At 44.7% G+C, this 22,399-nt stretch overlaps 2 protein-coding genes across 10 annotated transcripts in view; one reads left to right on the top strand and one right to left on the bottom strand.

Moving 5' to 3' along the window:
- LOC146199289 (major facilitator superfamily domain-containing protein 12-like) overlaps nucleotides 1–22,399 on the top strand; it is a 62,038-nt gene that overhangs the window by 14,059 nt on the left and 25,580 nt on the right. For 4 of the 8 annotated variants that reach the window (XM_084594756.1, XM_084594752.1, XM_084594753.1 and 1 more), the window contains 6 exons: nucleotides 8,073–8,236; nucleotides 12,036–12,179; nucleotides 12,563–12,804; nucleotides 14,995–15,202; nucleotides 17,495–17,630; nucleotides 19,773–19,949. In XM_084594756.1, the coding sequence (XP_084450882.1) occupies nucleotides 12,115–12,179; nucleotides 12,563–12,804; nucleotides 14,995–15,202; nucleotides 17,495–17,630; nucleotides 19,773–19,949 (828 nt within the window). In that variant the 5' untranslated portion in view covers nucleotides 8,073–8,236; nucleotides 12,036–12,114. Of the gene's footprint in view, nucleotides 1–6,731; nucleotides 6,870–7,722; nucleotides 7,980–8,072; nucleotides 8,237–12,035; nucleotides 12,180–12,562; nucleotides 12,805–14,994; nucleotides 15,203–17,494; nucleotides 17,631–19,772; nucleotides 19,950–22,399 lie in introns of those variants that run through there. The other 4 variants (XM_084594758.1, XM_084594759.1, XM_084594757.1 and 1 more) reach the window with 4 other exon arrangements.
- Nucleotides 1,250–6,822, bottom strand: LOC146199290 (uncharacterized). Of its 2 annotated transcripts, none has more exons than XM_084594762.1 (4): nucleotides 6,586–6,822; nucleotides 5,234–5,623; nucleotides 4,287–4,722; nucleotides 1,250–1,717 (listed from the first exon to the last, which is right to left on the bottom strand). In XM_084594762.1, the coding sequence occupies exons 1-3, from the start codon at nucleotides 6,820–6,822 to the stop codon at nucleotides 4,345–4,347; spliced, it is 1,005 nt and encodes a 334-aa protein (XP_084450888.1). In that variant the 3' UTR covers nucleotides 1,250–1,717; nucleotides 4,287–4,344. The 2 variants fall into 2 exon arrangements, with proteins under 2 accessions (XP_084450888.1, XP_084450889.1); XM_084594763.1 differs by having other exon boundaries at nucleotides 1,258–1,717; nucleotides 4,287–4,719.

Raw genomic sequence — 22,399 nt, 5'->3', positions numbered from 1 at the left:
AAATGACCAACCAAGCCAAAGAAGAAAAAACAAAGCCCCCTACATAAAGGTAATTGCCTTGTCAAAGCGACTTGGGCTAATGAAATTGCTCAGCTCAGCAAGTTCAAATGGCTCTTGAGTTGAAATGAGTGAGCTCAAATAAGTGAGTGAGTCTATACGAGTTGAGAGTCAAAATGAGTGAGCTGAGATGAGTTGAGTCAAGATGAGTGAGCACAAATAAGTTGTGACCGAAAGTGAGTCGTGAGTCAAATGAGAGAGTCCAGATGAGTTAATATGAGTGAATGAGTCTAAATGAGTGGTTGAAACTGGATGAGTCAGGAGTTGGGGCGACTCTGAGTGAGTTGCGAGTGTAAATTAGTTTGAGCTTCATGAGTTCATGAGCGCACAGGTTGACCAAAATCTTGAGTGAGCCCGAGTGAGCATTTGTGATTTTGCCGAGGTATGGTAGGAGATGCAGAGCATTAGCCTGACTGCGAAGTGTGGCTTGCTTCAGTCTAACTCTAGTGATATGATCAGTGTTTAAGGCTTTTGCAAACACCACCAAGGCTGAAACAGATTACGCATAGCAGATATTCTTGGTCATGGTCTTGTTACATCCTAAATCCATAATTTGGCTGAACCTGACATTACAGCAAGAGCCATTACACAAAGCCTCCAAGAAAAAAAGTTATCGCCTCTGAAGTGAATTAAGCAGGAGAGTCAGTCCAGGGCCCTATTCCCAGTTCACCTACTGGACTTTGTCATCCAGGCCTTCACTACAGAGCATAGCCTTCCTATGGTTTGGTTTGGGATTCTGTATGCGGACAGCAAGGATTATCTGACAGTGCCATGTTGTGTAATGTAGTGGTGGTGGTGTTGGATGGTTAAGAATAAAGAGGTTTAGAAATGTGTGTGCAGCTTCTCCAGTGGAAAGACTGCTCCCTGCTTAGTTTGCCCCAGCAAAAGCGTCAGTTATTAAAGTTTTAATTTTGCACTCTCCCTCCTTCACGCCTCCAAACTGATCCCTCTAATCCAAACCTTGTGTAAAAACATTGTAAATGAGCTGTTATGGGCACCTCAACATAAATGGGATGATGGTGTGTTATGGCAAGATAGAGTTTCAGTAATTTCGACTGCCTGAGGTTCTTTAACAGGCACAGACATCACACTGTACATGATCACTGTGTGGCTTGTCTCTATCGAAACATGCCAGTAGATGGGATGCAGTGAGATGGAGTTGCGGCAGCCTAGTTTGTCGAAAATGCCAAGGTATGTTGCTTCCGCTGCATTTAATGCATTACACAGCAGAGCATGAACACTTGCAACTTTATTGGCATTTATTAAAAAGTCTTCAAAACGCTCGCATAAGAAACTGCCACAGTTAAGCTCTAGATGAGTAGCTTTATTCACACATTATTCAGCACTGACAGCAGGATGGTGGGATTTGACAGCCAGGGCCATGCACGCATGCAGCAAGGAAGCCCACGGTGTGTGACAGTGTCCATTGCGTGCGAAGCGAATGTGAGAATATGCGCAGGTGAGAGTCGCAACCACAGCCACCTGCAATTAAACGGTAATCGTTGATGGTCCCTTCTCCTCTTGTTCCTTTTTGTTTTTGTTTTTTTTTCTTTTCTTGTTTTAGTCTTTAAAAATATAAACATTTTGGGCTTTGGCAGGCGATACTACCACTGCCTTTGGACTTTTCTTTTTCTTTTCTCTTTTTGATGGCAGCGGGCACCTGTAAAATAGAGAGCATTTGTTCATGGTACTGCCGTAAAAAATATAAACAGCTGAAGCCTGGGAACAAGAATCCAGAAAATTACTGAAAAGGCTCATTCAGCGATTTTATTCTGTTCAGTTCAAGTGGGGACAGTGTTTCAGAAGAAATAATCAATTTTCAGCCATTTTTGAGATAACATAAACAGCTAGCAACATTTTTGCACAACTGCCAAACACACTGCTTGCTCTATAGCATGCTATGTATGTAGAAAGCTAGACAGTTCCATTAGATTATGAAGAGGCACCCCTAGTAGCTTAAAATGCAGTAGCATAGTTGCATGTCCCAACTGAAATGTCTGTTGCTTGAAGCTAGGCAAGCACAGTGAACAAGTGGGCACTTGGCCTAACATGAAATCCTGCTCGAAACAGCAACTGCAGTGCTCATTAGAGCTGGCACCACCCCCATTGCATTCGCTTTTTCATCATTCACTCGCCTGAAGTGAGGTTGGCAGACTTGCTGGGCTTATTTTCATTCGGAGGGTATCAAGGGCTAACTGCTGAAAGTTGGTGCTATTTGTGAAACTTTCTGCAACAAGCTGGGGAGGCACTTGCAAATGCAGTACAATCATTTCTCATATTTACATTAGGCAAAGGTGAAACTAACCTGCAGAAGACAGGACATTGCACCAATGTCCGTGAATCTGTAATGTGCTTATTGCAGCAGCCGCATACACACTTGGCTCTGGAATGCCCTTGAAAGTGGGGCCATAATTCTGGCTTAACCATTTAACCGTTTACGGTGCATGCACAAATCCAACCTTTTCGATGCGTGTACTACACCTAGCAGCAATTTTCTCCTTTCAGGTGAATTTAACAATCATATTATAAACGCGTTGGTTTTTAATGTCTGTGAGCAAACAAGGTAAATAATATTCCAAAGAGCAGAGCTTGGTACCACCAGCGCTCTTGTCTCTTACCAGCTGTGAAATTTTCCATAATGTCCATGTATTAGTACGTCCAATGAACAATATTCCACAGAGGAGAGCTTGGTACAACTGGAGCTCTTCGAGTTTACCAGTTGCAAAATTTTCCAAAAGGTACTTAAAGTGGCCTGATATTTTAGCGGTTTATGGATTGCTGCAATGCCAATGGATACTAGCGTAAACTAGCGTAAACCGTGTTGAAGTTATAAATTCTAGATATTCGATAAATGCAAGCACTACTGCCTGGCAACAAAATCTGCGAAACAGGTGCGGTAACCAAGATAAAACAAGCAAGAAGCAATGTTACCATCTGCACTGACTGCTGCAAAATGGTGCCACGATCCATAAACACATGCAGAGCAGTGTCTGGGACCAGTTACTTTTTCAAGCAGAGTTTCCAAGCTGATATAATTGGTATAACATGTTCTTTGCCATTCCAATGCATACAGAATACACTCGAACCAAAGTTGCGTGGTAGAACAGGCGTTGTTTCAGTGCCTTTCTTTTCATTCCAATCCGCCTTCCAGTCATGAAAATTTCTACTGAATTGTTCACAATCCACATGGAATTTTGCCCTAGTAGTAATTTTAAAGCAAAAGCATTATGAGCCCCATTACACAAAACTCCTGTCACTGCATGTGGCCTGGATGGTACTCCAAAAAGATTTCAGGTGTCCACAGAAACAAGTGTGACATATACTGTGCTTTTCCCTTTCTGTGAACCAATTATTAATGCGAAAGCCCTTCTTAGACATGGTGAAAATCTCCCGTCAGTGAGGTTTGTCTGTGAGATGTGTCAGTGGGTTGTGTCCGTGAGATTCCACAAGGGACAGATACTGCGCCTTTCCTTTCCTGTAAACCAATGATAGCAATGCTAAGGCTTTCGTATTTCTCCACTACAGATTCTGCAGTGCTCTCGTAACTTTTTCTTCCCGATTTTCTGCAGTCTATTGGGTATTTGACAAATCCTGGCATTTTTATGTTAATTTTCAACCATTCTGGCACTTCATATGTGTACGAAATTTTGCACAAGCGTGTAATGCAGTGGAAAAGTAATGAATTGCTCTATTGAGGATTGTTTACTATTTAGGTATTTGGAAGGAAAAATGTTTCAGATGGCAAGGAGCGCACCTGAAAATGGTTTAGACTAAGAAAGTATAAGAATGCAATACACTTATTCACTTTGTTCAACTTTGAACGAGAAAGTTCATCAGACTAACTGCGTCGATTGCAAGATAAAGGCCACTTTTATATCACCCCTACTAATTTGGTCCTATGCAAATTGCACCCACCTAATCCCTGCATACTTCTCCACCTCGCACACCCACCTGCCTCACCACTTGACATATTGAATCATAATTACAAATATGGAATTTGAGCCTCTTTATATGTGATCACGGTGCCTCAGAGCAGAGAAAGTAATTGTACATATAGAAATGCGGCTGCAAAGTAAATGAATTGCAAGTCCTGTGCTCTTCAAGCAGTGTGCCATGTGCAAAACCACATGTTCTGCACTGGCGGTCGTCAAGGCAGAGATTGGTAAATTTACCAAGACAACAACACTCTCGCTCGTCCTTCAAGGGCATATTTCAACAACTGTGCTCACCTGGGGATGGGGATGAGGAAAGTGAGCAAGATGATGGGGGGAGGAAGGCCAGGTTGTATCATCGCACGGCTGAGGGCGGCCACTCCTGAATGAGGCGTGACACTTCCTCGCGGATCTCGCTGATGCGGAGCCCCGTGAGACCACCGTTCTGTGAACGCAGCGTCTCCAGGCAAGCCACCAACCGCTCCTCAGGCACGTCGGGCATGCGCTTGTGTAGCGTGCGTGCCAGACGCAGGTAGCCGGACTTGCGCACCGTACCAAAGCAGCTGGCAACAGTCGCAGAGCCACCGCTGCCACAGAGTGTGCTAGCAGGGGACAGGTTGCTGGTACAGCGCAGGTACTCAAAGTCGGCCACACTCTCGGACCGCGGAACAGGGGACGAGAGGCGCAGCCGGACCAGGTCCAGGATGCGGTCAAAGCCATAGTCGGGCTCCTGCTGGCAGCATTCAAGCGTGTTATTAAATAACATTCATAAATGTGCGCGATGATATGGAAGCTTGCATTAATTGTGGTAACAATGAAAACTTAATGATGCTTAAAAAAGAAAACAAAAACAATGGCTCAATTTCAAATGTGTCCTCGTCACTGTGCTCAAGATTTTTGTGCATAACACAGCCAGCTTGCGCAAAGCAATTCATTTCAAAGCCTTTATAGTATAATACTGAAATGTCTTTGGTTGTGTTGGTTCCGTAAATGTGTTCGGTAGTGCATGGGTTTATTAATTTTAGCAGTATTATGCAATTGGCTTCTACAAGAAGCATCTTCAACAATGGCAGTGCATGAAGACATAGTCCTAACAGTGCCGCCATGCCTTTGCTAGGTTTAAACAGAGAGCTTTATGCACGCAGTTCTGAGATATGATGTGGCACTGTGCATTGTAAAGCGATGGGCAGTGACTGCCATTGTGGTCACAACTAGTATGTGCATATAGCAAAGCAAGGACATACCCATATGTGCTGAAGGCCCACTGAGGCTGGCAGTTCTTCAATGTCTATCACCTTGTGGCGGCTTGCCCTGTCGAGGCAGTGCGCAAAAATGCAATCTGCACGATCCCGCTGTGCTGCCAGCAGTTCAGCCCATCGCCTCCAGGGGTCAGTGAGTTCGCTCAGCAGCTGAACATTGCCATTCGTCTCTCCAAATACCTCGAAGTACAGCTTTGACACTGCAGCGTTGCGCCTCTCAGCAAGCTCAATAGCACCGGTAAGGTTTTCAAGCACTGTGGCGCGGCAAAAGTGCAGCAGCTTCACTGCTTCATTGTAATTGTGTGCGCATACTTCCAGCTCACGGGATGAGTCTTCGAACTCGGAACGGTTTTGCTTGTCAAGATCTACGTACATCTGGAAAGAAACAAGAATACACTGTTTAAATGTACCCGTCCAGTGAACTGAAGTGGCACTGAAATAATATGTAGGCCAAGATTAAAGGGAGAAAAGCAGAAAGTTGGGCTGAGTGGTTTGGCATTGCTGCAAATGCAAGCGTGAACCTATCTGCAATCTAGACTTTCTCGGCAGCAAAATCCTGGCCAGACATGAATGCAAAGAGATTATTAAAGCGAAGGCAGTAGCTAATGCAGGGTCTTCATGTGTCAGCACACTGTCCATTCTCAACCTCTAAGGGTGCCCGGGGGCCGTATCAGTTATCCGACATTGCTTGTGTTTGTTGTGCTGCTGTACCCAATTTATTCTGATGCGCTCCTGAATAAAAATTTAGTTTTGAGTTCGGCACTTGTCCCTTCTTCCTGTCTGTGTGTTTTCCAGGTGTGCTGCTTTATAATTAGTAGCAAAGGAAGACCAGCACTTGGGAGAACCATCATCCATGCCAAGCATTTAGAGCGGGAAAAGTGCTTCTGTGGTTTTAATCATCACATGGTTTCATTAATAAAAAAACGTGCATGTGCCGAAAAAAATGAAGCATTTCACCTTTCTCATGAAGACTAGTGCACTGCTTTGTGAAAGAATTAAGCCATCACACTGGTTTCATGAGAGCATACATAAGCTAGTAAAATTGCGAAACGAAGTGATCATACTTTAAGCGGCAGCTGACGCGCTCGCGCTGCCTTATGCATTTCCTCATTGGCGACGTTGCTGGCATTTAGCTAGTTTAGGCCGCCCACACGGAGGACACGGAAGCAGCGGCGCCAGCGCTGACGTTCGTACGGGTGGGTGCTCCGATTTGAACGCTATCAGTGGCTCCGACGTCTCGCGCTTGTCAGCTGCCGGGTGCGAAACTATGCAAATTGCTGGGCAGCGCGTTAGCGGGAAGCGCGTTCGTGTTGAGCGCTGCTCAAGTCGGGTCTCACCTGCGCCTGGCCCTCGCGCGTCGCCGACGTGTCTTCGAGCAGTCTGGCCTCGCTCTTGCTCGCCCGTGCCTTGAAGTCGGCCAGCTGCCGCTTGAGCTTGCGCTTCTGGTTCTCGAGGCTGTTGAGCTTGCGCTCCAGCTGCTCGACAACGCTGAGCTCGGCCACCGGGACAGCCCGCCGCAGCACCAGGCCGACCAGGAGTGACAGCAGGAACAGAACAATCTCGAAGCTGGCCATTATCGCAATCTCGCCAAAGGAAGGGTTTGGGGCCCGGTACTAGCGCGGTCTGTATTACTACTACGTACTATCGGGGTAAACGAGCACGACGTTATTCGGGCGACGGCGTACGGCCCTAGTGCCGATGACCCGTCCAAGTACGTGCGCTTCGATCTTCGACGAGGCGCTGCTCCATTCGCCTGGCAGGGCAGCGCGCGACACGCAGGCGTCCGGGCGTCGCGCGGGTCAGATTGAAACCGGAGCTCGAGCCACGCGCTGCTGGCCCGTGGTATATTTTTCTTCCTTTCCCTCCAATTAACCACAGTCCAGTCGCCTTCGCTTCACGGTGTCCGGCAACTCAGCCTGGCGGGTGCCCACGTTTGTGCCAGCTGATTCTGACGGCCCAACAAAATGAATTACCTCGCACTTCGCCACTGTCAGCGCATCGTCTGTTTCAAAACAGAGGCGCTGCAACGATTGACACATTGACACGCAGATGATCTTCTGCGTGCCGGTAATCTTGAAGCGTCGTGCTTGAAACCTGTACAGTAAAGGTTTAGGTCTGTTAACCGTGCTAACATTTTTAAGCAGCGGAAACACGTTTGTAAGGCTAGTTTAGTTTTGCTTTTGATAAAATTATTTTCCAAGCTCTGGTATGGTAGCATTGCAAATCGGCAGTATTTCGCCACAGAACATGAACTTAGCAAATTTATTCGGCTTGAAAAATGGTAATCACATACTTTGATTTGCGACTGTCGTGACTTAATTGCGAAATTCTGTCGAAGAGATCGAGTCGTCAAACTAATGTGTATGCTGCGATCATGTCGATCGTGTGTCGTCTGCTTTTCTTGTGCCGCGCCTGCTGCTCTCGCGAGCAGTGTCATTTCGAACGCTCCACCAGCTGTTCGCAACCTGTTGTGCAGCGTTCGAGCCACGCAAAAGCGGAACGTTTTTCATTCCCGGGCGCTTCATAAAGGGCACATCCAGATGTGTCTCTTTAGGTATTTCGCGGCCGCTAGGATTATTCGCACATTTGTCGCGCGCCTGCCGAATACGCGCACATCATACGTTTCCGGCCATCGCTTAGTGGTTCCGTAACCGCTGAATTTGTGTCAGGCTTTTCGTTTGCAAGTACCACGGGCATTGAAGTTTTCGTTACTCTGAGGTATACGTAACAGGTATCGTGCGCTAATTCAAGCGTAGTGCTTAAAGCCCGTTTTGATCGATCGTTTGTAATGCGTGCTTCATTTCGTTGTGCGTTTGCAACGCAGGTGAAAAACGTGCCGCCTGAAGTTGTTGGCAGCCATGGTGACTCTGCTGAGTCATCTTTCCCACAAAGCATGGTCACCGCAGCTGCGGAAAGTTGAATCTGGCAACCGGTGACAACAGCTAGCAGTTGTGCCTGACGGGCCGCCCAACGTGCATCGCTTTTGAGGTACTCCGGCGGCGGCATCCGTACTTTGATGGGTTCTAAATATTTTTTTATAAGCTAGAATACAGTGCTGCATTCCAGTGTGATTAAACAGTAAATGTGATTTGCTTCGTGAATATTTATGCATGCAAATAGTAATTTAAAACAATTGATCTTGCAAACGTAGCTAAAAGCATTATATATTTTAAGGCGAAAGCCTTTTATGGCTAATGACTCGCCGGCGTGTCCGTGCGTGCGTCCGTGGCAGATGTCAGTCATCTTTAGAAGTGATTAGGATGGTTTCTACTGATAGTTAATCAATGATGTAGTAGTAGGTGTGTGAACATTAGTTAACGATAATTCGTTAATTAGTAAATTGTAATGATTTAATTTGTCAATTATGAGTAATTAGTTAATGCTAATTAAGTTTATTAAATGCTGATTAAGTTTATTAGCCAATAATAACTATAGTCAATGATAATTAGTTAATTAGTAAGCTTTGAAACATATTAAATGCACTCACTGTGCATGCGCACAGTGTCCTTGTGTGCAAACCTCAACAGACACCTAGTAGCTGCCACAACTGCGCATGCGCAATGAGGTCACTATTGCCAAACAGAAGGCAGCGACAGAAGTGGTTAAAGGCCCTTGCTTCCGTGCACTTTAAGTCGTCAAAGTGCCCCTTGAATTTTTTTATGATATAAAATGTGAGTTAAAAAATGAGGCACTTGGTTATACTCGACCAGCAATCTCCGCTAGTGTACAATTGAAAAAGAGTTAATTCTCGGGTCGCTGATGTGCAGCCAAATATCGCTGTCACTACAGGCTTGTAGCGAAAATTGAGAAACGAAACTACGAGATAATGAGGCGCCTCTGGTCGCTTGGAATGCCCTTCGGTTTGGACTGTGTTCACCGGTTCGTAGGGCCGAATTTCTCGTAGCGCCGCAGCTGCACTAAAGTGACTTTAGGTTGCACTAAAGTCATTGAAACTCGGCTGCACCAGCGCCACCAGTGGCTTCGTCACTGCTTACGTGAGGAAAGTCTCGAATCTTCGGCATCGGTACCTGGTGCGCGCAGGCGTATCCTTGCGTGCTCCCGGCAAGGTGAGGCTGGCAGGGAGTTTTCCTCTGGCCAAGCTTGGGCGAGCCTTCGCCCGTAACCTTGCTTTTGTAAAAATCAAGGAAAACATTAAATTATGAACATGTTGAAAGGTAATTTGTATACGTTCTCAGATTGGGGAGTCAAGGTATTCAAAGGGGCAGAGATGCCAGGATTTTAGTAGTGTGCTTTTCTTTGAATGATACACAAAATAGTAGTAGGCATGGATCACAGTGGTAAATTTACCCGAAGGTGGATTTACTGGTCGCTCCTGAAGTGGATCAGTCGGGTTAGGGTGACCTTTTTTGAACTATATATTTCTTGGAATTTGTTTGTCATCAAGGTTGGGTTCGGCATGGATTTCCCACTTAATCCTTTTCACCCGAGGTGAGGGGAGAAAAACAAGCATCCCCTTTGCTCCTTTGCTCCTTAAATGTGATCCCAAATTTGCCTGTGCTCTGTGAATAAATTATAATTTGGTTCCTTCTTTTGTGCAAACTTGTTTCCAATAGTTAACCATAACCAGTTATTGCGATGACACAAGTTTAAGATCACATTAGGCGTGTAGAAACTGTGATATAATAGCTGTCCATTCACTCACTCTCATACTGACCTCTGGAGGAGGCTAGTCTGACGCAGTTACGGTTCACAAGATCTCATTCCTATCTGTGCCAGTATAGACATAACATAATTTTTCTGATGGAAGCAATTTGCAATGCATTTGCTATTTATTTGCTATTATTTATTTGCCTGCTGCTTCAAAGAACCACCATTATATGCTGACGCCATCAGTATCATGATCTTGGTTCTCTAGAAAATTAAGATATTAGATGCCGAAATATGCATGTTATGACCGGGGGTAATAGCACCAGCATGACTCGACAGTTGCAAAAAACAGGCAAAACAATGCACTCAAATTATGTTGCAGGGCCCCTTTAGCATTTATCAAATATTCATTACATATAAGGTGCTGTTTATAGCTCCTGTTGATTCACTTTCAGAGGAGCCTGTGTGAAACGCGAGTTTGTGTAAATTTCTTGCGCAGCATAATGAAAAAAAATTAAAGGAATTAACCAGGGGACTAAGCCAAATCAAAAGGCTCTCGCACACGATCAAGGAATGCCGCCTAAAGCACTACCTTGGGATTGGAAGCTTGTGACAGCTGCAATGCACACCGTCAATGCAGACTTCACTTTTTGTACGGTGACTGACGCAAGGCTGCTACAGTGCAACCACAACAGAAACTTGCAGCTGTTGGTTGTCTTCACTAAAAGACCCCACCGGCCGTCTCGCCCGCTGGTCGCTTAGACTACAAGAGTATGATATCCGAGTCATCTATCGTACAGGGCGCAAGCACTCTGATGCAGACGCTTTATCTCGCTCGCCAGTGTCGCCTGACGCTCCGTTGTCCTCTGCCTCCAGCTCCGCCTTGTCTTCCTTGTCCATCGATGACATGCCATCAGAACAGCGCAAGGATCCGTGGCTTACATCACTAATCGATCTTTTTACGAACTCGTCACTTTCACCGGCTCCTCCCGCCCTTCGTCATCAAGCGCAGCATTTCGCCCTTCGTGACCGTCTTCTCTATCGACGCAACTATATGCCAGATGGTCGTAAGTGGCTGCTCGTCGTACCTCGCCACCTCCGAAGTGGTATCTGCGCATCTTACCATAATGATCCGCAGTGTGGCCATGTGGGTGTATTTAAGACTTATCAATGATTGCGACAGCGCTTTTACTGGCGCGGTATATATACCTTCGTCAGCAAGTATGTTCGTTCGTGCATCGATTGCCAACGTCGCCAGCTGCCTCCTCTCCGTCAGCCGGCTCCACTACAGCACCTTCCGTGCCCATACCGACCATTCGATTGCGTTGGCATCGATTTGTATGGACCTCTGCCGTACACACCTGCAGGAAATCGTTGGATAATCGTGGCCGTGGATCACCTCACTCGCTATGCGGAGACAGCAGCCCTTCAGGATGCCACCGGACCCACTATCGCATCCTTTCTTCTTCATAATTTCATTCTGCGGCACGGGGCCCCCCCCGTGAACTTCTAAGTGATCGAGGCAAATCTTTCTTATGTGAGGTTGTCGAAGCGCTCCTACGCGAATGTCAGACCATCACCGGACAGCCAGTGCGTACCACCTTCAAACCAACGGACTGACAGAGCGCTTCAATCGCACACTAGGTGACATGATGTCCAAGTACATTGCCTCCGATCACTCCGATTGGGACAAGATTCACCCAAATGGGCAATCTGCCCACTTAATCGGAACTTCTTCTTTACACAGCCTTGAAATTTATTGGTGTTGGTGTGAATGAATTACCATCCAGTAACTATGTGGAGAAGGAAAATCCTTTTATTTAGTCAATAGTAAATTGGTAATTGCTTACCATTCACTTTGGGCAGTATCCTTTGCCCTGAGCTCTATTGGTTGCCACTATGCGGCGTGCCCGCTCGCTCAGCCATTGCTGTTATCGCGGGTCTGTACTGGACAGAGCAGCCCTACAAGAGGAGAAAGTGGGCTGGAGGATGGATGATTGGTTAGTGCCCCAGACTGGTTAGTGGTTAGCAGAGATAATTTGTGATAGAGATTTGGGAAAATGTGCGTGGCAACCACTGTTACAACCACATTTATTCGGACAGAATGGAAATTCTTGATTAGATTGTCACGGAGCACATTTCAGAACCTTGTGCATGCTTTCACTTCTTTTTATTTCAGGCCGTGTTTACCAGCACGTATTGCTCAATCAACGGAACAAAATAGAGGAAAAGAGAAGCTCATCTTCCTGCTGTGAAATATGGCGGACCAATCAGTTGCAAGCTCTGAGGGCCCCACCCCAAGAACGCACCTCCTTCCTCTTCGGTAAAGCTACTAATTGACGCCACACGTAGGTGCGGTGTACCAACTGTGGTGCTTTAAGAATGAATCTTTTGAAGGTTCTACACCACTGGTTTTGCAGCACAAATGAATATGTAAAGGTAATGCATGTACCTCATGTTGGAATCCAGTTCTGTCTGCTCATTTCATCAGGCATGGGGAGAGTGGCTTCTTGTTGCTGGTAAAGAGAGATGGTAGTGTGATAAAACTCAAGCAGACAGTTCTTGCTTGCACTTTGATTGTGAAAACATTCCAAATCATATACACTAGCGGTGATTTCCAGTGTTGTGTGGTTTCCTGTCCCAGTGCAAAAGTTAACTTTATTTATTATTCGACCTACTTTATCAGTATGCTCCGGTCACTTGCAGGGTTCGGGTGGCCTACAGTGTGGGCCATGTGCTCAACGACCTGTGCGCCTCCATGTGGTTCACATACCTGCTGGTGTACCTGACATTTGTGCGGCAGCTGCGCCCCACGCTGGCTGGTGCTCTTCTGCTGATTGGCCAGGTGGCAGATGCGGTGGCTACCCCGTTTGTTGGCATTGAGTCTGACCGGGATGATGACTTCTGGCTCTGTCACTATGGTCGCCGGAAAACGTGGCATTTCATAGGTGCGTTTGCCTCTTCCAACAACCCCTGTTCAAGGTCGGGATGATTTCGGCTTTTGTTTCACTGTAATACTGGAATAGAATATATGGATTTAGAATAAAAAGAAAAAGCCAACACAGGGATCTTGTTGTTTTCCCGAGCGCTTCATGTAATGTGGGCCAAGCTTTCCAAAAATGTGAAACGCCAAGCACAGATGAAACTGACTGCATACCTTTGGCATACACATTGCACAAGTCAGAATTGCAGTGTGCCCCATTAAAAAGTTTCAATTATCTGTACAGTTTGGTAATTATTCTGTTTCTTTTTTTTTTGCAAATACTGCAGGCCTTACACACACGCACGCACACACATGCATGCGAGTCGACACAGGAGGGGCATCTGAGACAGAATGTGATTTCACGTAAAGAGCATAGGACAGTATAAAATGAAATTGTGTGCAAGTCAGAGAGAAGAAAATACACATGAGAAATAATTAATAATTATTATAAGAATAAAAACATTGGTTTATAAGGAAGGAAGGGTGCAGAATCTGTCACACATTTTTCTCTGGATGCCTGAACAGCACTGTAAGGGAAGGGAGAAAAATGTGAGTGAGAGCGGAAAAAGAGAGGTGCCGTAACGGAGGGCTTAGGAGTAATTTTACCACCTGGGGATCTTTGACAACGCACAGCACACGGACGCCTCTCCGTTTCGCCTCCATTGAAATGCAGCCGCCGGCAATCTGGTCCGAACTTGGGTACTCCGGCACAGTAGTCAGATGTCTTAACCACTGCGCGACCGCAGCGAGGCTGCGAAATTTTATACTGGTTAAAATACAGTTAATGACCCAATTATCGATGCTCCAATTTTTTGACAATGTTCTTACTGCAAAAGATCCAACCGCTTTAGATACCAATCTCTGAAAATTCTGTGATAAAAACTGTTTAAAAGTGCTTGTTTTCATGAAAATCGAAGGCAGGGGCTGATGATGCGCATATCTAGTCTTTCCGGTACAATGCAACATTAAGCAATTTTGCAGTTTAACTTCAGTTTGTGTGAAATGCAGTTGTACAAAAAGAAAAAAATGAGCTGACGGAATTTTTGATGAGATTTAAGAAAGCTTACATTATATTTCTGCATCAATTAGGAGGGTGAATCGTGTCTTTTATGTTTACTGAGAATATGCCAAACAGCATTTCTTTTTCAACTTGCCTGAGCTGCAAATATTTTTACTTTGCTGATACTATATGATTCTGGCATATTCAAGTTTGGCTCTGATGTAGGCATTGCAGAAGAGTGGAAATATGAGCCAATTGGTACATAATAAAGACGGGAACCAGTCTCACCAGTCGTCATAGTGTACATCTGTCCTCTTGTCCTGGTCTTTTGACTGGTTCCTCTCTTCAATAGACCTTGCAGGCTAAAGGCTTAGTTCGGAATAGTGCACCCTTGAGTTTTCTCGTGAGGGACTGCGGCTGAAGAACAAACAATGGATGTGTGATTGGTTCAGGTTAGCTTATTACTCCCAGTAAGTGTGACACGCAGATGCCTATCCGCATGCATTTCTGATATAACAATATTGTTGCTAAATGTTTAAGAGAAGGTGCTGAACGTTTTCTTTGTTGTAGCCCCATTTTTTTTTTTTCCTTGCCATTTCGGAACACTGCAGGGATTTGAAAAGTTGTAGAACATGTTCAGAAGCGCCAAATTACAGACATTTGAACTAAGGTAGCTTTTACATGGTTGTTTTTACCAAGCTTTAAAAAATTGTGCATTGGTCTTTATTGACACGCAAGCATTTAAACTGTTTAAGCGAGTCAAGCCACCCAGCTTTCGAAACTTGAACTGCATATTTCACTTCATTCTTCTATGTCAAATTGCTGTGTTGACTGTGCGCCAGTGTCATTGTTTGTCTACGTTGCTTCATAAAAGTAGCTGCTTGTTTGTGTGGATGCCACATAGGATCTGCTTTTTTGATGTGACCAACGTTCGAGCTTAATCTTTAAATCGCCTTGTTCAGAAGTGTGTATGTTCTTCCACCATTTGCAATAATCAGAACAGCCAAATTTACGGCCCACAAGTGACACCGGTGACTGTCGCCGGCTACCTTCAACGTTGTTTGGCAGCCGTACTTCACGCTCTTGATAACTGTACCGGTTATCGGGACTTTTGCTGAATGGCGGGCGAGGGTGTACAATTTCTCCTTCATGCAGGCACAGTGTGTGTGGTAGGAAGCTTCCCGTTCCTGTTCACCAAGCCCATGGGCAACCACCCAAGCAGCCAGGAGGCGCAATTTGTCTACTACGCGGCATTCATCATCATCTTCCAGTTTGGATGGGCGTCAACACAAATCTCTCACCTGTCGCTCATCCCAGACATCACACCCATCCCTCACGAGAGAGTTGAACTCAATGCCATGCGGTGAGAAAAAGAACATATCTGCTATATCCCAAGAGTCCTTTTATCATGCCAATTGCAGTGCCAAAAGAAAATTCAATTAAAAATTATTTTGCGGTCTTAGGCGGAAACCGCGTGGTGATACCTATACATGAATGTCTTATGCATCATTAACAAGAAGAAAAATGCCAATGGTTCATAGCTGGTGAGCATGCATATTAAGCATTACATTTCTCACCAGCTGCAGCCAAGCCCAGATAAGTTGAACCTGGATATTTTGAATTATTAACCGCATCAACCGGCCGAGGTGGCGCAGTGGCTAGGGTGCTCGACTACTGTTCCCAAGAATGTGAGATCGAATCCCGGCCTCGGCGGCGGCTTTTCGGTAGAGGCGAAAAGCAAGGTGCCCGTGTGCTGTGCGATGTGAGTGCACGTTAAGAACCCCAGGGGGTCAAAATTTCCGAAGCCCTCCACTACGGAGTCTCTCATAGCGTGAGCCACTTTGGGACGTTAAACCCCATCAACATAAACATACTGCATCGAACTGCATCGAACGCTCAGATTATCTCCTTGAAAATTCTATGTAAGAGTTGTGTGCTATGTCAAACTCTAAATATGTCGCTAATTTATTTATATCAGATGACACCAAAACTGTCGCTTCTAAATAGTGTTCTTCAAGCACTTTTTGCTCATGGAGCTGGCTTGGCTGTGTGGCTTTGGGCACCTGGTGGCTGCACTATGAATTGGCGATGTGCACGAGGGGTGTGCTTGAATGTGCCTTTTGGCCTCTTTCTCGTCTTTCTAACACCACGCTGCTTTCGCTGCAAACCCAATTTAATTCCTAATCCTCATTCGCTTTGCTGCCAAAGGTGGTGCAACAATCAGTTGTACTTAACTTTAACTAGCCTATTCTGTTTATAGCATACTTGTAACAGGGTTAAAAATTTTGCCATAGGCGATGGGTAGTTCCAGATCAACACTGCAGCTCCAACGCAAAGCAGCTAGGTCTGTGCAAAATATTCAGTTATTTTGAATAGTCGGTCAAATGGTATAACTGATATCAAGCGCATAACTGTTGAAGAATGATTGCTTCACATGGTTTCGGTTCAATGCCCCTCCTCCAGGATGTCATTGCAACCATACGCAGATGAGGCCTCAACTGTCGGATGTCCCACAGTTAAGCCATATTCTTCACAAATACATAATACATATCGGTTTCATCCCGCCGTGGTGGTGCACTGGTTGGGGTGCTTGACTTTTGTGCCTAAGGATGCGGGATCGAATCCGGCTACGGCGGCCGCTTTTCAACAAAGGCAGAAAGTAAGATGCCAGTGTGTTGTGTGATGTCAGTGCACATTTGAGAACCCAAGGCAGTCGAGATTTCTGGAGCCCTTCACAGTGACAGCTCTTGCAGCCTGAATTGCTTTGGGATGTTGGATGTTAAACCCTACAAACCGAACCGAACATATCGCTTTCGCGTCAGGCCAGCTCTCCTAATTTTCAATGGCCATTTTTCACATAGCAACCAGGTTCATTGAGTGACAAAGCTGCTATACATACTTTCTATATTTCGTGTAATAATGGCCTTCAGTGTAGGCAAAACCTATGGTTTTGAACATGCTATTTAGCTGATTAATATTTTTGTGCATGCATAAAAGTGGTAAAAATATTTGCTTCAAAGTGGAAAAAGAACTATGTATTCGCGAAGGCCTTCTAGCAGCGCCTAATGAATGATGTGTCATTGGGCGCCACGTCGCTGGCTGCCAGAAGCGCGTAGGTAACTAGTGTGGGTGTAATGTATACTTTCTTCTCGGGTACAGATACGATTACATATTGCAATTTTTTTGTATATTAAATTATTTCACTAATCTGTTGCATTATATCTGGCTTCAACTGTACATATATCTAAAATTGCTGTGCTGTTTAATTGAATTTGTTTGTTAAAGGAAGTGAAAAAGCTTTGAATCAAAAAACAGAGTTTCGGTGTGCATCCGCAAACATTGTACATGCGGTGCACAGATTTAAATATCCAAGTGTAATGTGACTTGTGTCAGCAGAGCTTTCAGTGTTGTGCTTTGTGTGTTTATCATTTACGGCATTGCTTCGGAGCAGTATCTTTCGTTTTACAACATTGCTTTTGAGATTGCTTTTGAGAAGATACTGTTTGCAGCTTGAAATCTGAGAATAATGTGATTTTCTTTTTGACTCATTGTGTCGCTCTCGCAGATTGCATTCGATCTCTGCCAGAAATGGTAATTCGCTTATTTTGGTTTACTTGTAGTTCTCTCTCATCACTACTGCCTCTCTCTTGTGCAGGTATGCTTGCACTGTGGCCAGTAATGTTCTGGTGTACACGGTTACTTGGGCTGCCCTTGGAATATCCGGCACAGAAGAAGAAGCCCAAGTGGGGCCTTCTGATGCTGGTGTCTTTCGGGACATTGTCCTCATTGTGGTTAGTGCTTGTCAGTGAACTTTGATTGTGGTTTTCCTTTGCAATTGTGCATGCATAAGCCATTAGACAGCAACATTGCACAGGGTAACAGTTTGATGGCATTTGGGCTTTGCTATACCAACTATAGTATTTTTCACTGGACTGAGGGATTGGACATGGCAGAGTCTTTCTTGTCACCAGCACACAAAACATTGACTTATAAGACTGGATGCCGCTTTGCGATGGCTGCATTTATTTTTTTATGTTTTATTTTAGAATCGCTCTAGAGATTGAGAGTGTTATGATATTCCTTTGTAGCAGATGTCTGTTAATTGCTATTCTAATGTTCACACCTGAATCTGCAGCGAAATGTTGCAACATTTCCTTGCATCTGGCATGTTGCATCTGGCATTTGTTGCATCAATTAACTTAATTTTTTTTTTCGTAGAATTGATTGAAAGTCCACGAGGAGTTATGCTAGGCCTTTCATAAGATCAGTGTACTCAAAGCCATTGAAAACCACCATGGCACAGCCACCGCACGCCCTCAGGTTGGAAAGTTAAGTTGCAGCAGTGTGTGGTCCATCATTGTGTCTTACCTTGTTGAAATCAAAAGTTGACGGAAGGGATTAGCAGCGATTTTCGAATTTTAGGTTTCTGCGCTTAGTGACCTGGCATACATGGAATAAACCCGGCTCGTGGGTGATAGCTCTGCAGCCAAAGTTGCAGTCCTTGTGCACTGCTGCAGTTCTTTAGTGACGACGACTATGATCATTCTCGATTTTCGTCACTTGTATAAAACAAGGTGATAGCATTATGACAGAAAAAGTGGCATTGAAGACAGCCCGCTCAACTCAGTCTTATACATAGTGGCCATTGCATTGGGACTTATCATGATGTGGTATCATTTTTGCGCTTTCGGTTTGCTGCAGTGCTCGGGTCCATCGCAGGGCTTGCTGTCTGGCGATACCATGCCAAACATTGCTTGCCGTCATGAAGGCTGCATTTGGAATGTCATTCCACAACTGGCATTCTGTCTTTGAGCATTGCAAGAAAGCATGGCAGAGAGGGCCCTGCTGGTGTAGCTCAAGTCGCTGCTTTTGTGACCATTTTGCCACCAGCCATCTTGCTGTACCCCTCCCCACCCCCCTACACCCAACAACCCCTACAACCAACAATTAACTGCTGCTGTTATTCTTCCAGCAAGGAGGTACTATCTATAGATATCTCGCAGCCACCTTGCTGTCCTTCATGATAGCATTTAGTAAGTTTCTTTATCATGTATGCATCTAGTAAAACTGGGGTATACGACTGAGTGCAATTGTTCAATTGTTGTCCAAAGAATTGGAAACATGGTCTGAACTTTATAACAATTACTAGATTCCCCCCCCCCCCCCCCCTCCCCTTATTATCTAGTTAGCCTTACTAGTACAGAAATTATACTGATAATGTTTGAAAACTAAATCAGTTTGCACTGCCTGTTCGTTTTCATAACAGTGTATGATGGAAAAGCATTTGTCTTCAGTTTGAGCAGCTGTGCTGTCATTCAAAAATGTGCAGTTTGATTTGTAACCAATTGGTGTTATTCATATTTGCTTTGCAGCTAAAAAAAAATGTTTGATTACACGCCTCTGTTTTAAAGTGTATGCTGCCACTTATGATCTATTTAGCGTGGCGATACCATTGCACAATTCTATGTAACCAACAGAGTGCTGTTGTTGACGCCTGAGTTTCATTCCTCTGTTTGTTTTGCCCACAGAAACATTTTCTATGGTCTTGCAGATCAGATTGGAAAGGTGGTAATGCTGGCTTGATAAATATGCCAATACCAGCTAATTTAACAGTGAAATTACATATCTTTAAAGAATGGTTACCGCTGCTTTTCTTCTGGGCATTAATGTCACTTTTAATTGCAGCATTCATACTTGCACACATTCATATCATGTTCGCGATGCTGATTGCCCCTGACAGGGGGTGTTGTAATGTTTGAGATTAGAAATGCGCAGTGTTTACTTGAATGTAATGCAGGCTTTTTCTTTTATTATAACATTGAAAGGCCACCTCTGACAAAAGTGACCCTCGTGTCGCAGTTGTGTGCTGTTACTGCTGCTGAATACGGTGTGTGCCTAGGCATTGTGTCACGTGCTACTTTTTGTGACTGCAGGTTGCCATTGGCGCATTCTTTTCCCTCATCTTCCATCTGGTCGTCCGCGATCCATCGCGAGGCGGTCGTCGGGAAAGCCGGTCACGTCACACGGACGAGTACATCCGGTCACTGGTCCTTGACCGCTCTTGCCACTTTGTATGGAGAGACTGGTTCAAGGAGAAAGCTTTCTATCTGGTGCGTGTGTGGACATCTTGACCATTCTCTTAACTGGATAGTGTTAAGGGTGCCTCACCACAGAGGCACACTGGCAGCAGTTCTGAGCATCGTTAAGCCATTTCCTTCGCAGTGTTACATTCTGCAGTTTTGCAAAGGCAGAGGAATGTTAGGGATTCCTGGGATATAAACCGTGGAGTTGAAGCCTAATAACTGAATGCTGTTTTCGGTTCTAACTCGCGTGAAGGCAGTCTCTTAGCTAAGAAATCAGGTTACTGTAAGGCCACCTGTCACACTTTAACCTTTCGCTGTTAGGTGTTTCTGGCTGTTGACGCACCCCCAGTGTCGGCTTGGTTTCAAGGAACGAGCATAGCGACTTATTTTTTATCATGATTGCTCATTTCAGTGTTGTGCAGGTGTTGTTAATTAACACCATCATCATCAGCCTGACTATAATAAATAATATAATAATAAGGATAATAATAAATAATAAATGAGGATAATATAAAAAAAAAACACTGCTCGATACTTCTTGATAGTCCAAATCCAAGCTCGGCTCGTATTCATAATCAGAAGAGCCATCGCTTCACTCCGCATTCGAAGGTCCCGCGCAGTCTGCCATCTGAAAGTAACCACACGCACGGAGGGCGCACTTTCGGTGGCTCGCACAGCGGAGAGAAATCGCACATTGTGAAATCAAGATGACAGAGGGAGATGGAAAGAGGCTAAAACAACCTCCTTCGCTACTGCTAGCCGTAAGCAAGGGCGCGGCGAGAGAGAGCGAAAGTAGCGATCGAGTCATGTGTCTACCTATTGGAGAGGCAGCGGTGCTCGGCCCTAAACTTGGCGCTTCGTAGCAGACACGCCACAGAAGAAAAATTAAAACCTGCAAACCTGCGGCAGATGTCAGAACAACCCTTGAACCCATAACCGCACGCGCACACCGCATGATCGCTTAGCATGATCGAATAGCGCGCGCGGAGCTACTGCGCCTCCCAGCAAAGAAGGTGGCAGGGATGGGCGCGGTCACTCCATACTCTTCAACATATACGTACCAACACAGCGCGGGGCGAAAATACAAACTTGTAGAAAGATTTGACAGATGGCGCAGCCAGTCCAAGCACCAGCGTCACGCTCAGGCGTGAAATTTTGAATGCATGATAGAGAATGTACCGGTACGTCGGTGACACTGTGGGGTGGAAGTGCAAAAACGTACCGGTACGTTCATGACAGTGAAAGGGTTAAAAAGGGGGTTGCCAATGACTGTGTGAAACTAGCTGCTGAGTGAATAGGGCATTGACAGTTAAACTATGTAGATTTGTAAAGCTGTGCAGAAGGGAATTTGAGCATAGCAGTGGCGTCACACATAGTGGGGCCGAATTTTTACGTGTGACTTCAGGTGGAACTACGCTTTCCACTGCTAGTGTTGCATGCCAGTACCTTCCCTCTTGGGGATCAGGTAGAATGGCATTTTTTTTTCATTTTTAGTTTGCGTAGTTAACTGCACCGATTGTTTAGTAGCTACATAGTAAATGTGTCCCATTGTTGTTTTGTTTTGTGGGGCACATATTGTACAGGGTTCAGCAGATTAACGCGAGCACTTATAAATATTGGTCATAATTGCTGAAATATGGCAGAGATTGCAAAATTTATTTTGGGTGCCATTATTGGGCTGCATTATGTTTTGGCTGGAGAAGAAGGAAACAAAAGTGTTTTTCTTAGGGGCTGGAGGAGGAGGGGGTGATGAAAGAAGCCACTTTCTTGCATGCCCTGTTTCAGCGATTTCAACTCTGTGTGTCTGTTACTGATTATTTTTTTTTAATGTATTCTAGAATAAGCATTGCTCAATCTGAGATTTATCCTCGCATCTTTCATTATATTTATTCATTCTTATTTTTACGTGTAGAAAAAACTAGAAGGTCATAGATAAATGCTTTTGAGTACTTGACTAGTCTCCTAAGCTATGCACAAAGGTTAGAAACAGTGCAGGTTTTTTCTTTAGAAAAAAAAGTAAGCATACACCTAGAAACTATGAGTCACAGTGCAGGAATTAACACTCAGAACTAATAATAAAGGTCTGTGACAGAATGCACTTACATAGTAAATACAACAAGCCTTAAAAAAAGTATCACTTGTACTACTAGTTTGTAAGATATTATTTGATAGAGATCAGAACATTGAGCTTACAGAAACATTAGCTCATATCAGACAGAAGGCTGTTGCTCAAAATAACATTTCAATAAATACTTTAAATACCTTAATTGAGAAACTTTCCATAACATCACTCAATTCTCTCTTTTGGTTTAAAGCTCGGGCATCAAGTATTTAATATGTGCTTTGAAGTCTGTAATCGATCCTGGGGTATGACATTCTGCAGTTAATTGCTCGAAAATAGAAGGATATTTTTCTTCCAAATTATGTTCCAGGTTATGTTCCAGATTATATTTATGTTATGTTGGTCGAGATTAAGC

The sequence above is a fragment of the Amblyomma maculatum genome, chromosome 2 (assembly GCF_055883805.1).
Source record: "Amblyomma maculatum isolate TAMU_Amacu chromosome 2, ASM5588380v1, whole genome shotgun sequence".
In the NCBI taxonomy this organism is placed as follows: domain Eukaryota; kingdom Metazoa; phylum Arthropoda; class Arachnida; order Ixodida; family Ixodidae; genus Amblyomma; species Amblyomma maculatum.
Note: the sequence above shows the minus strand (reverse complement) of the source record. Positions and strands in the feature narration are given on the sequence as shown.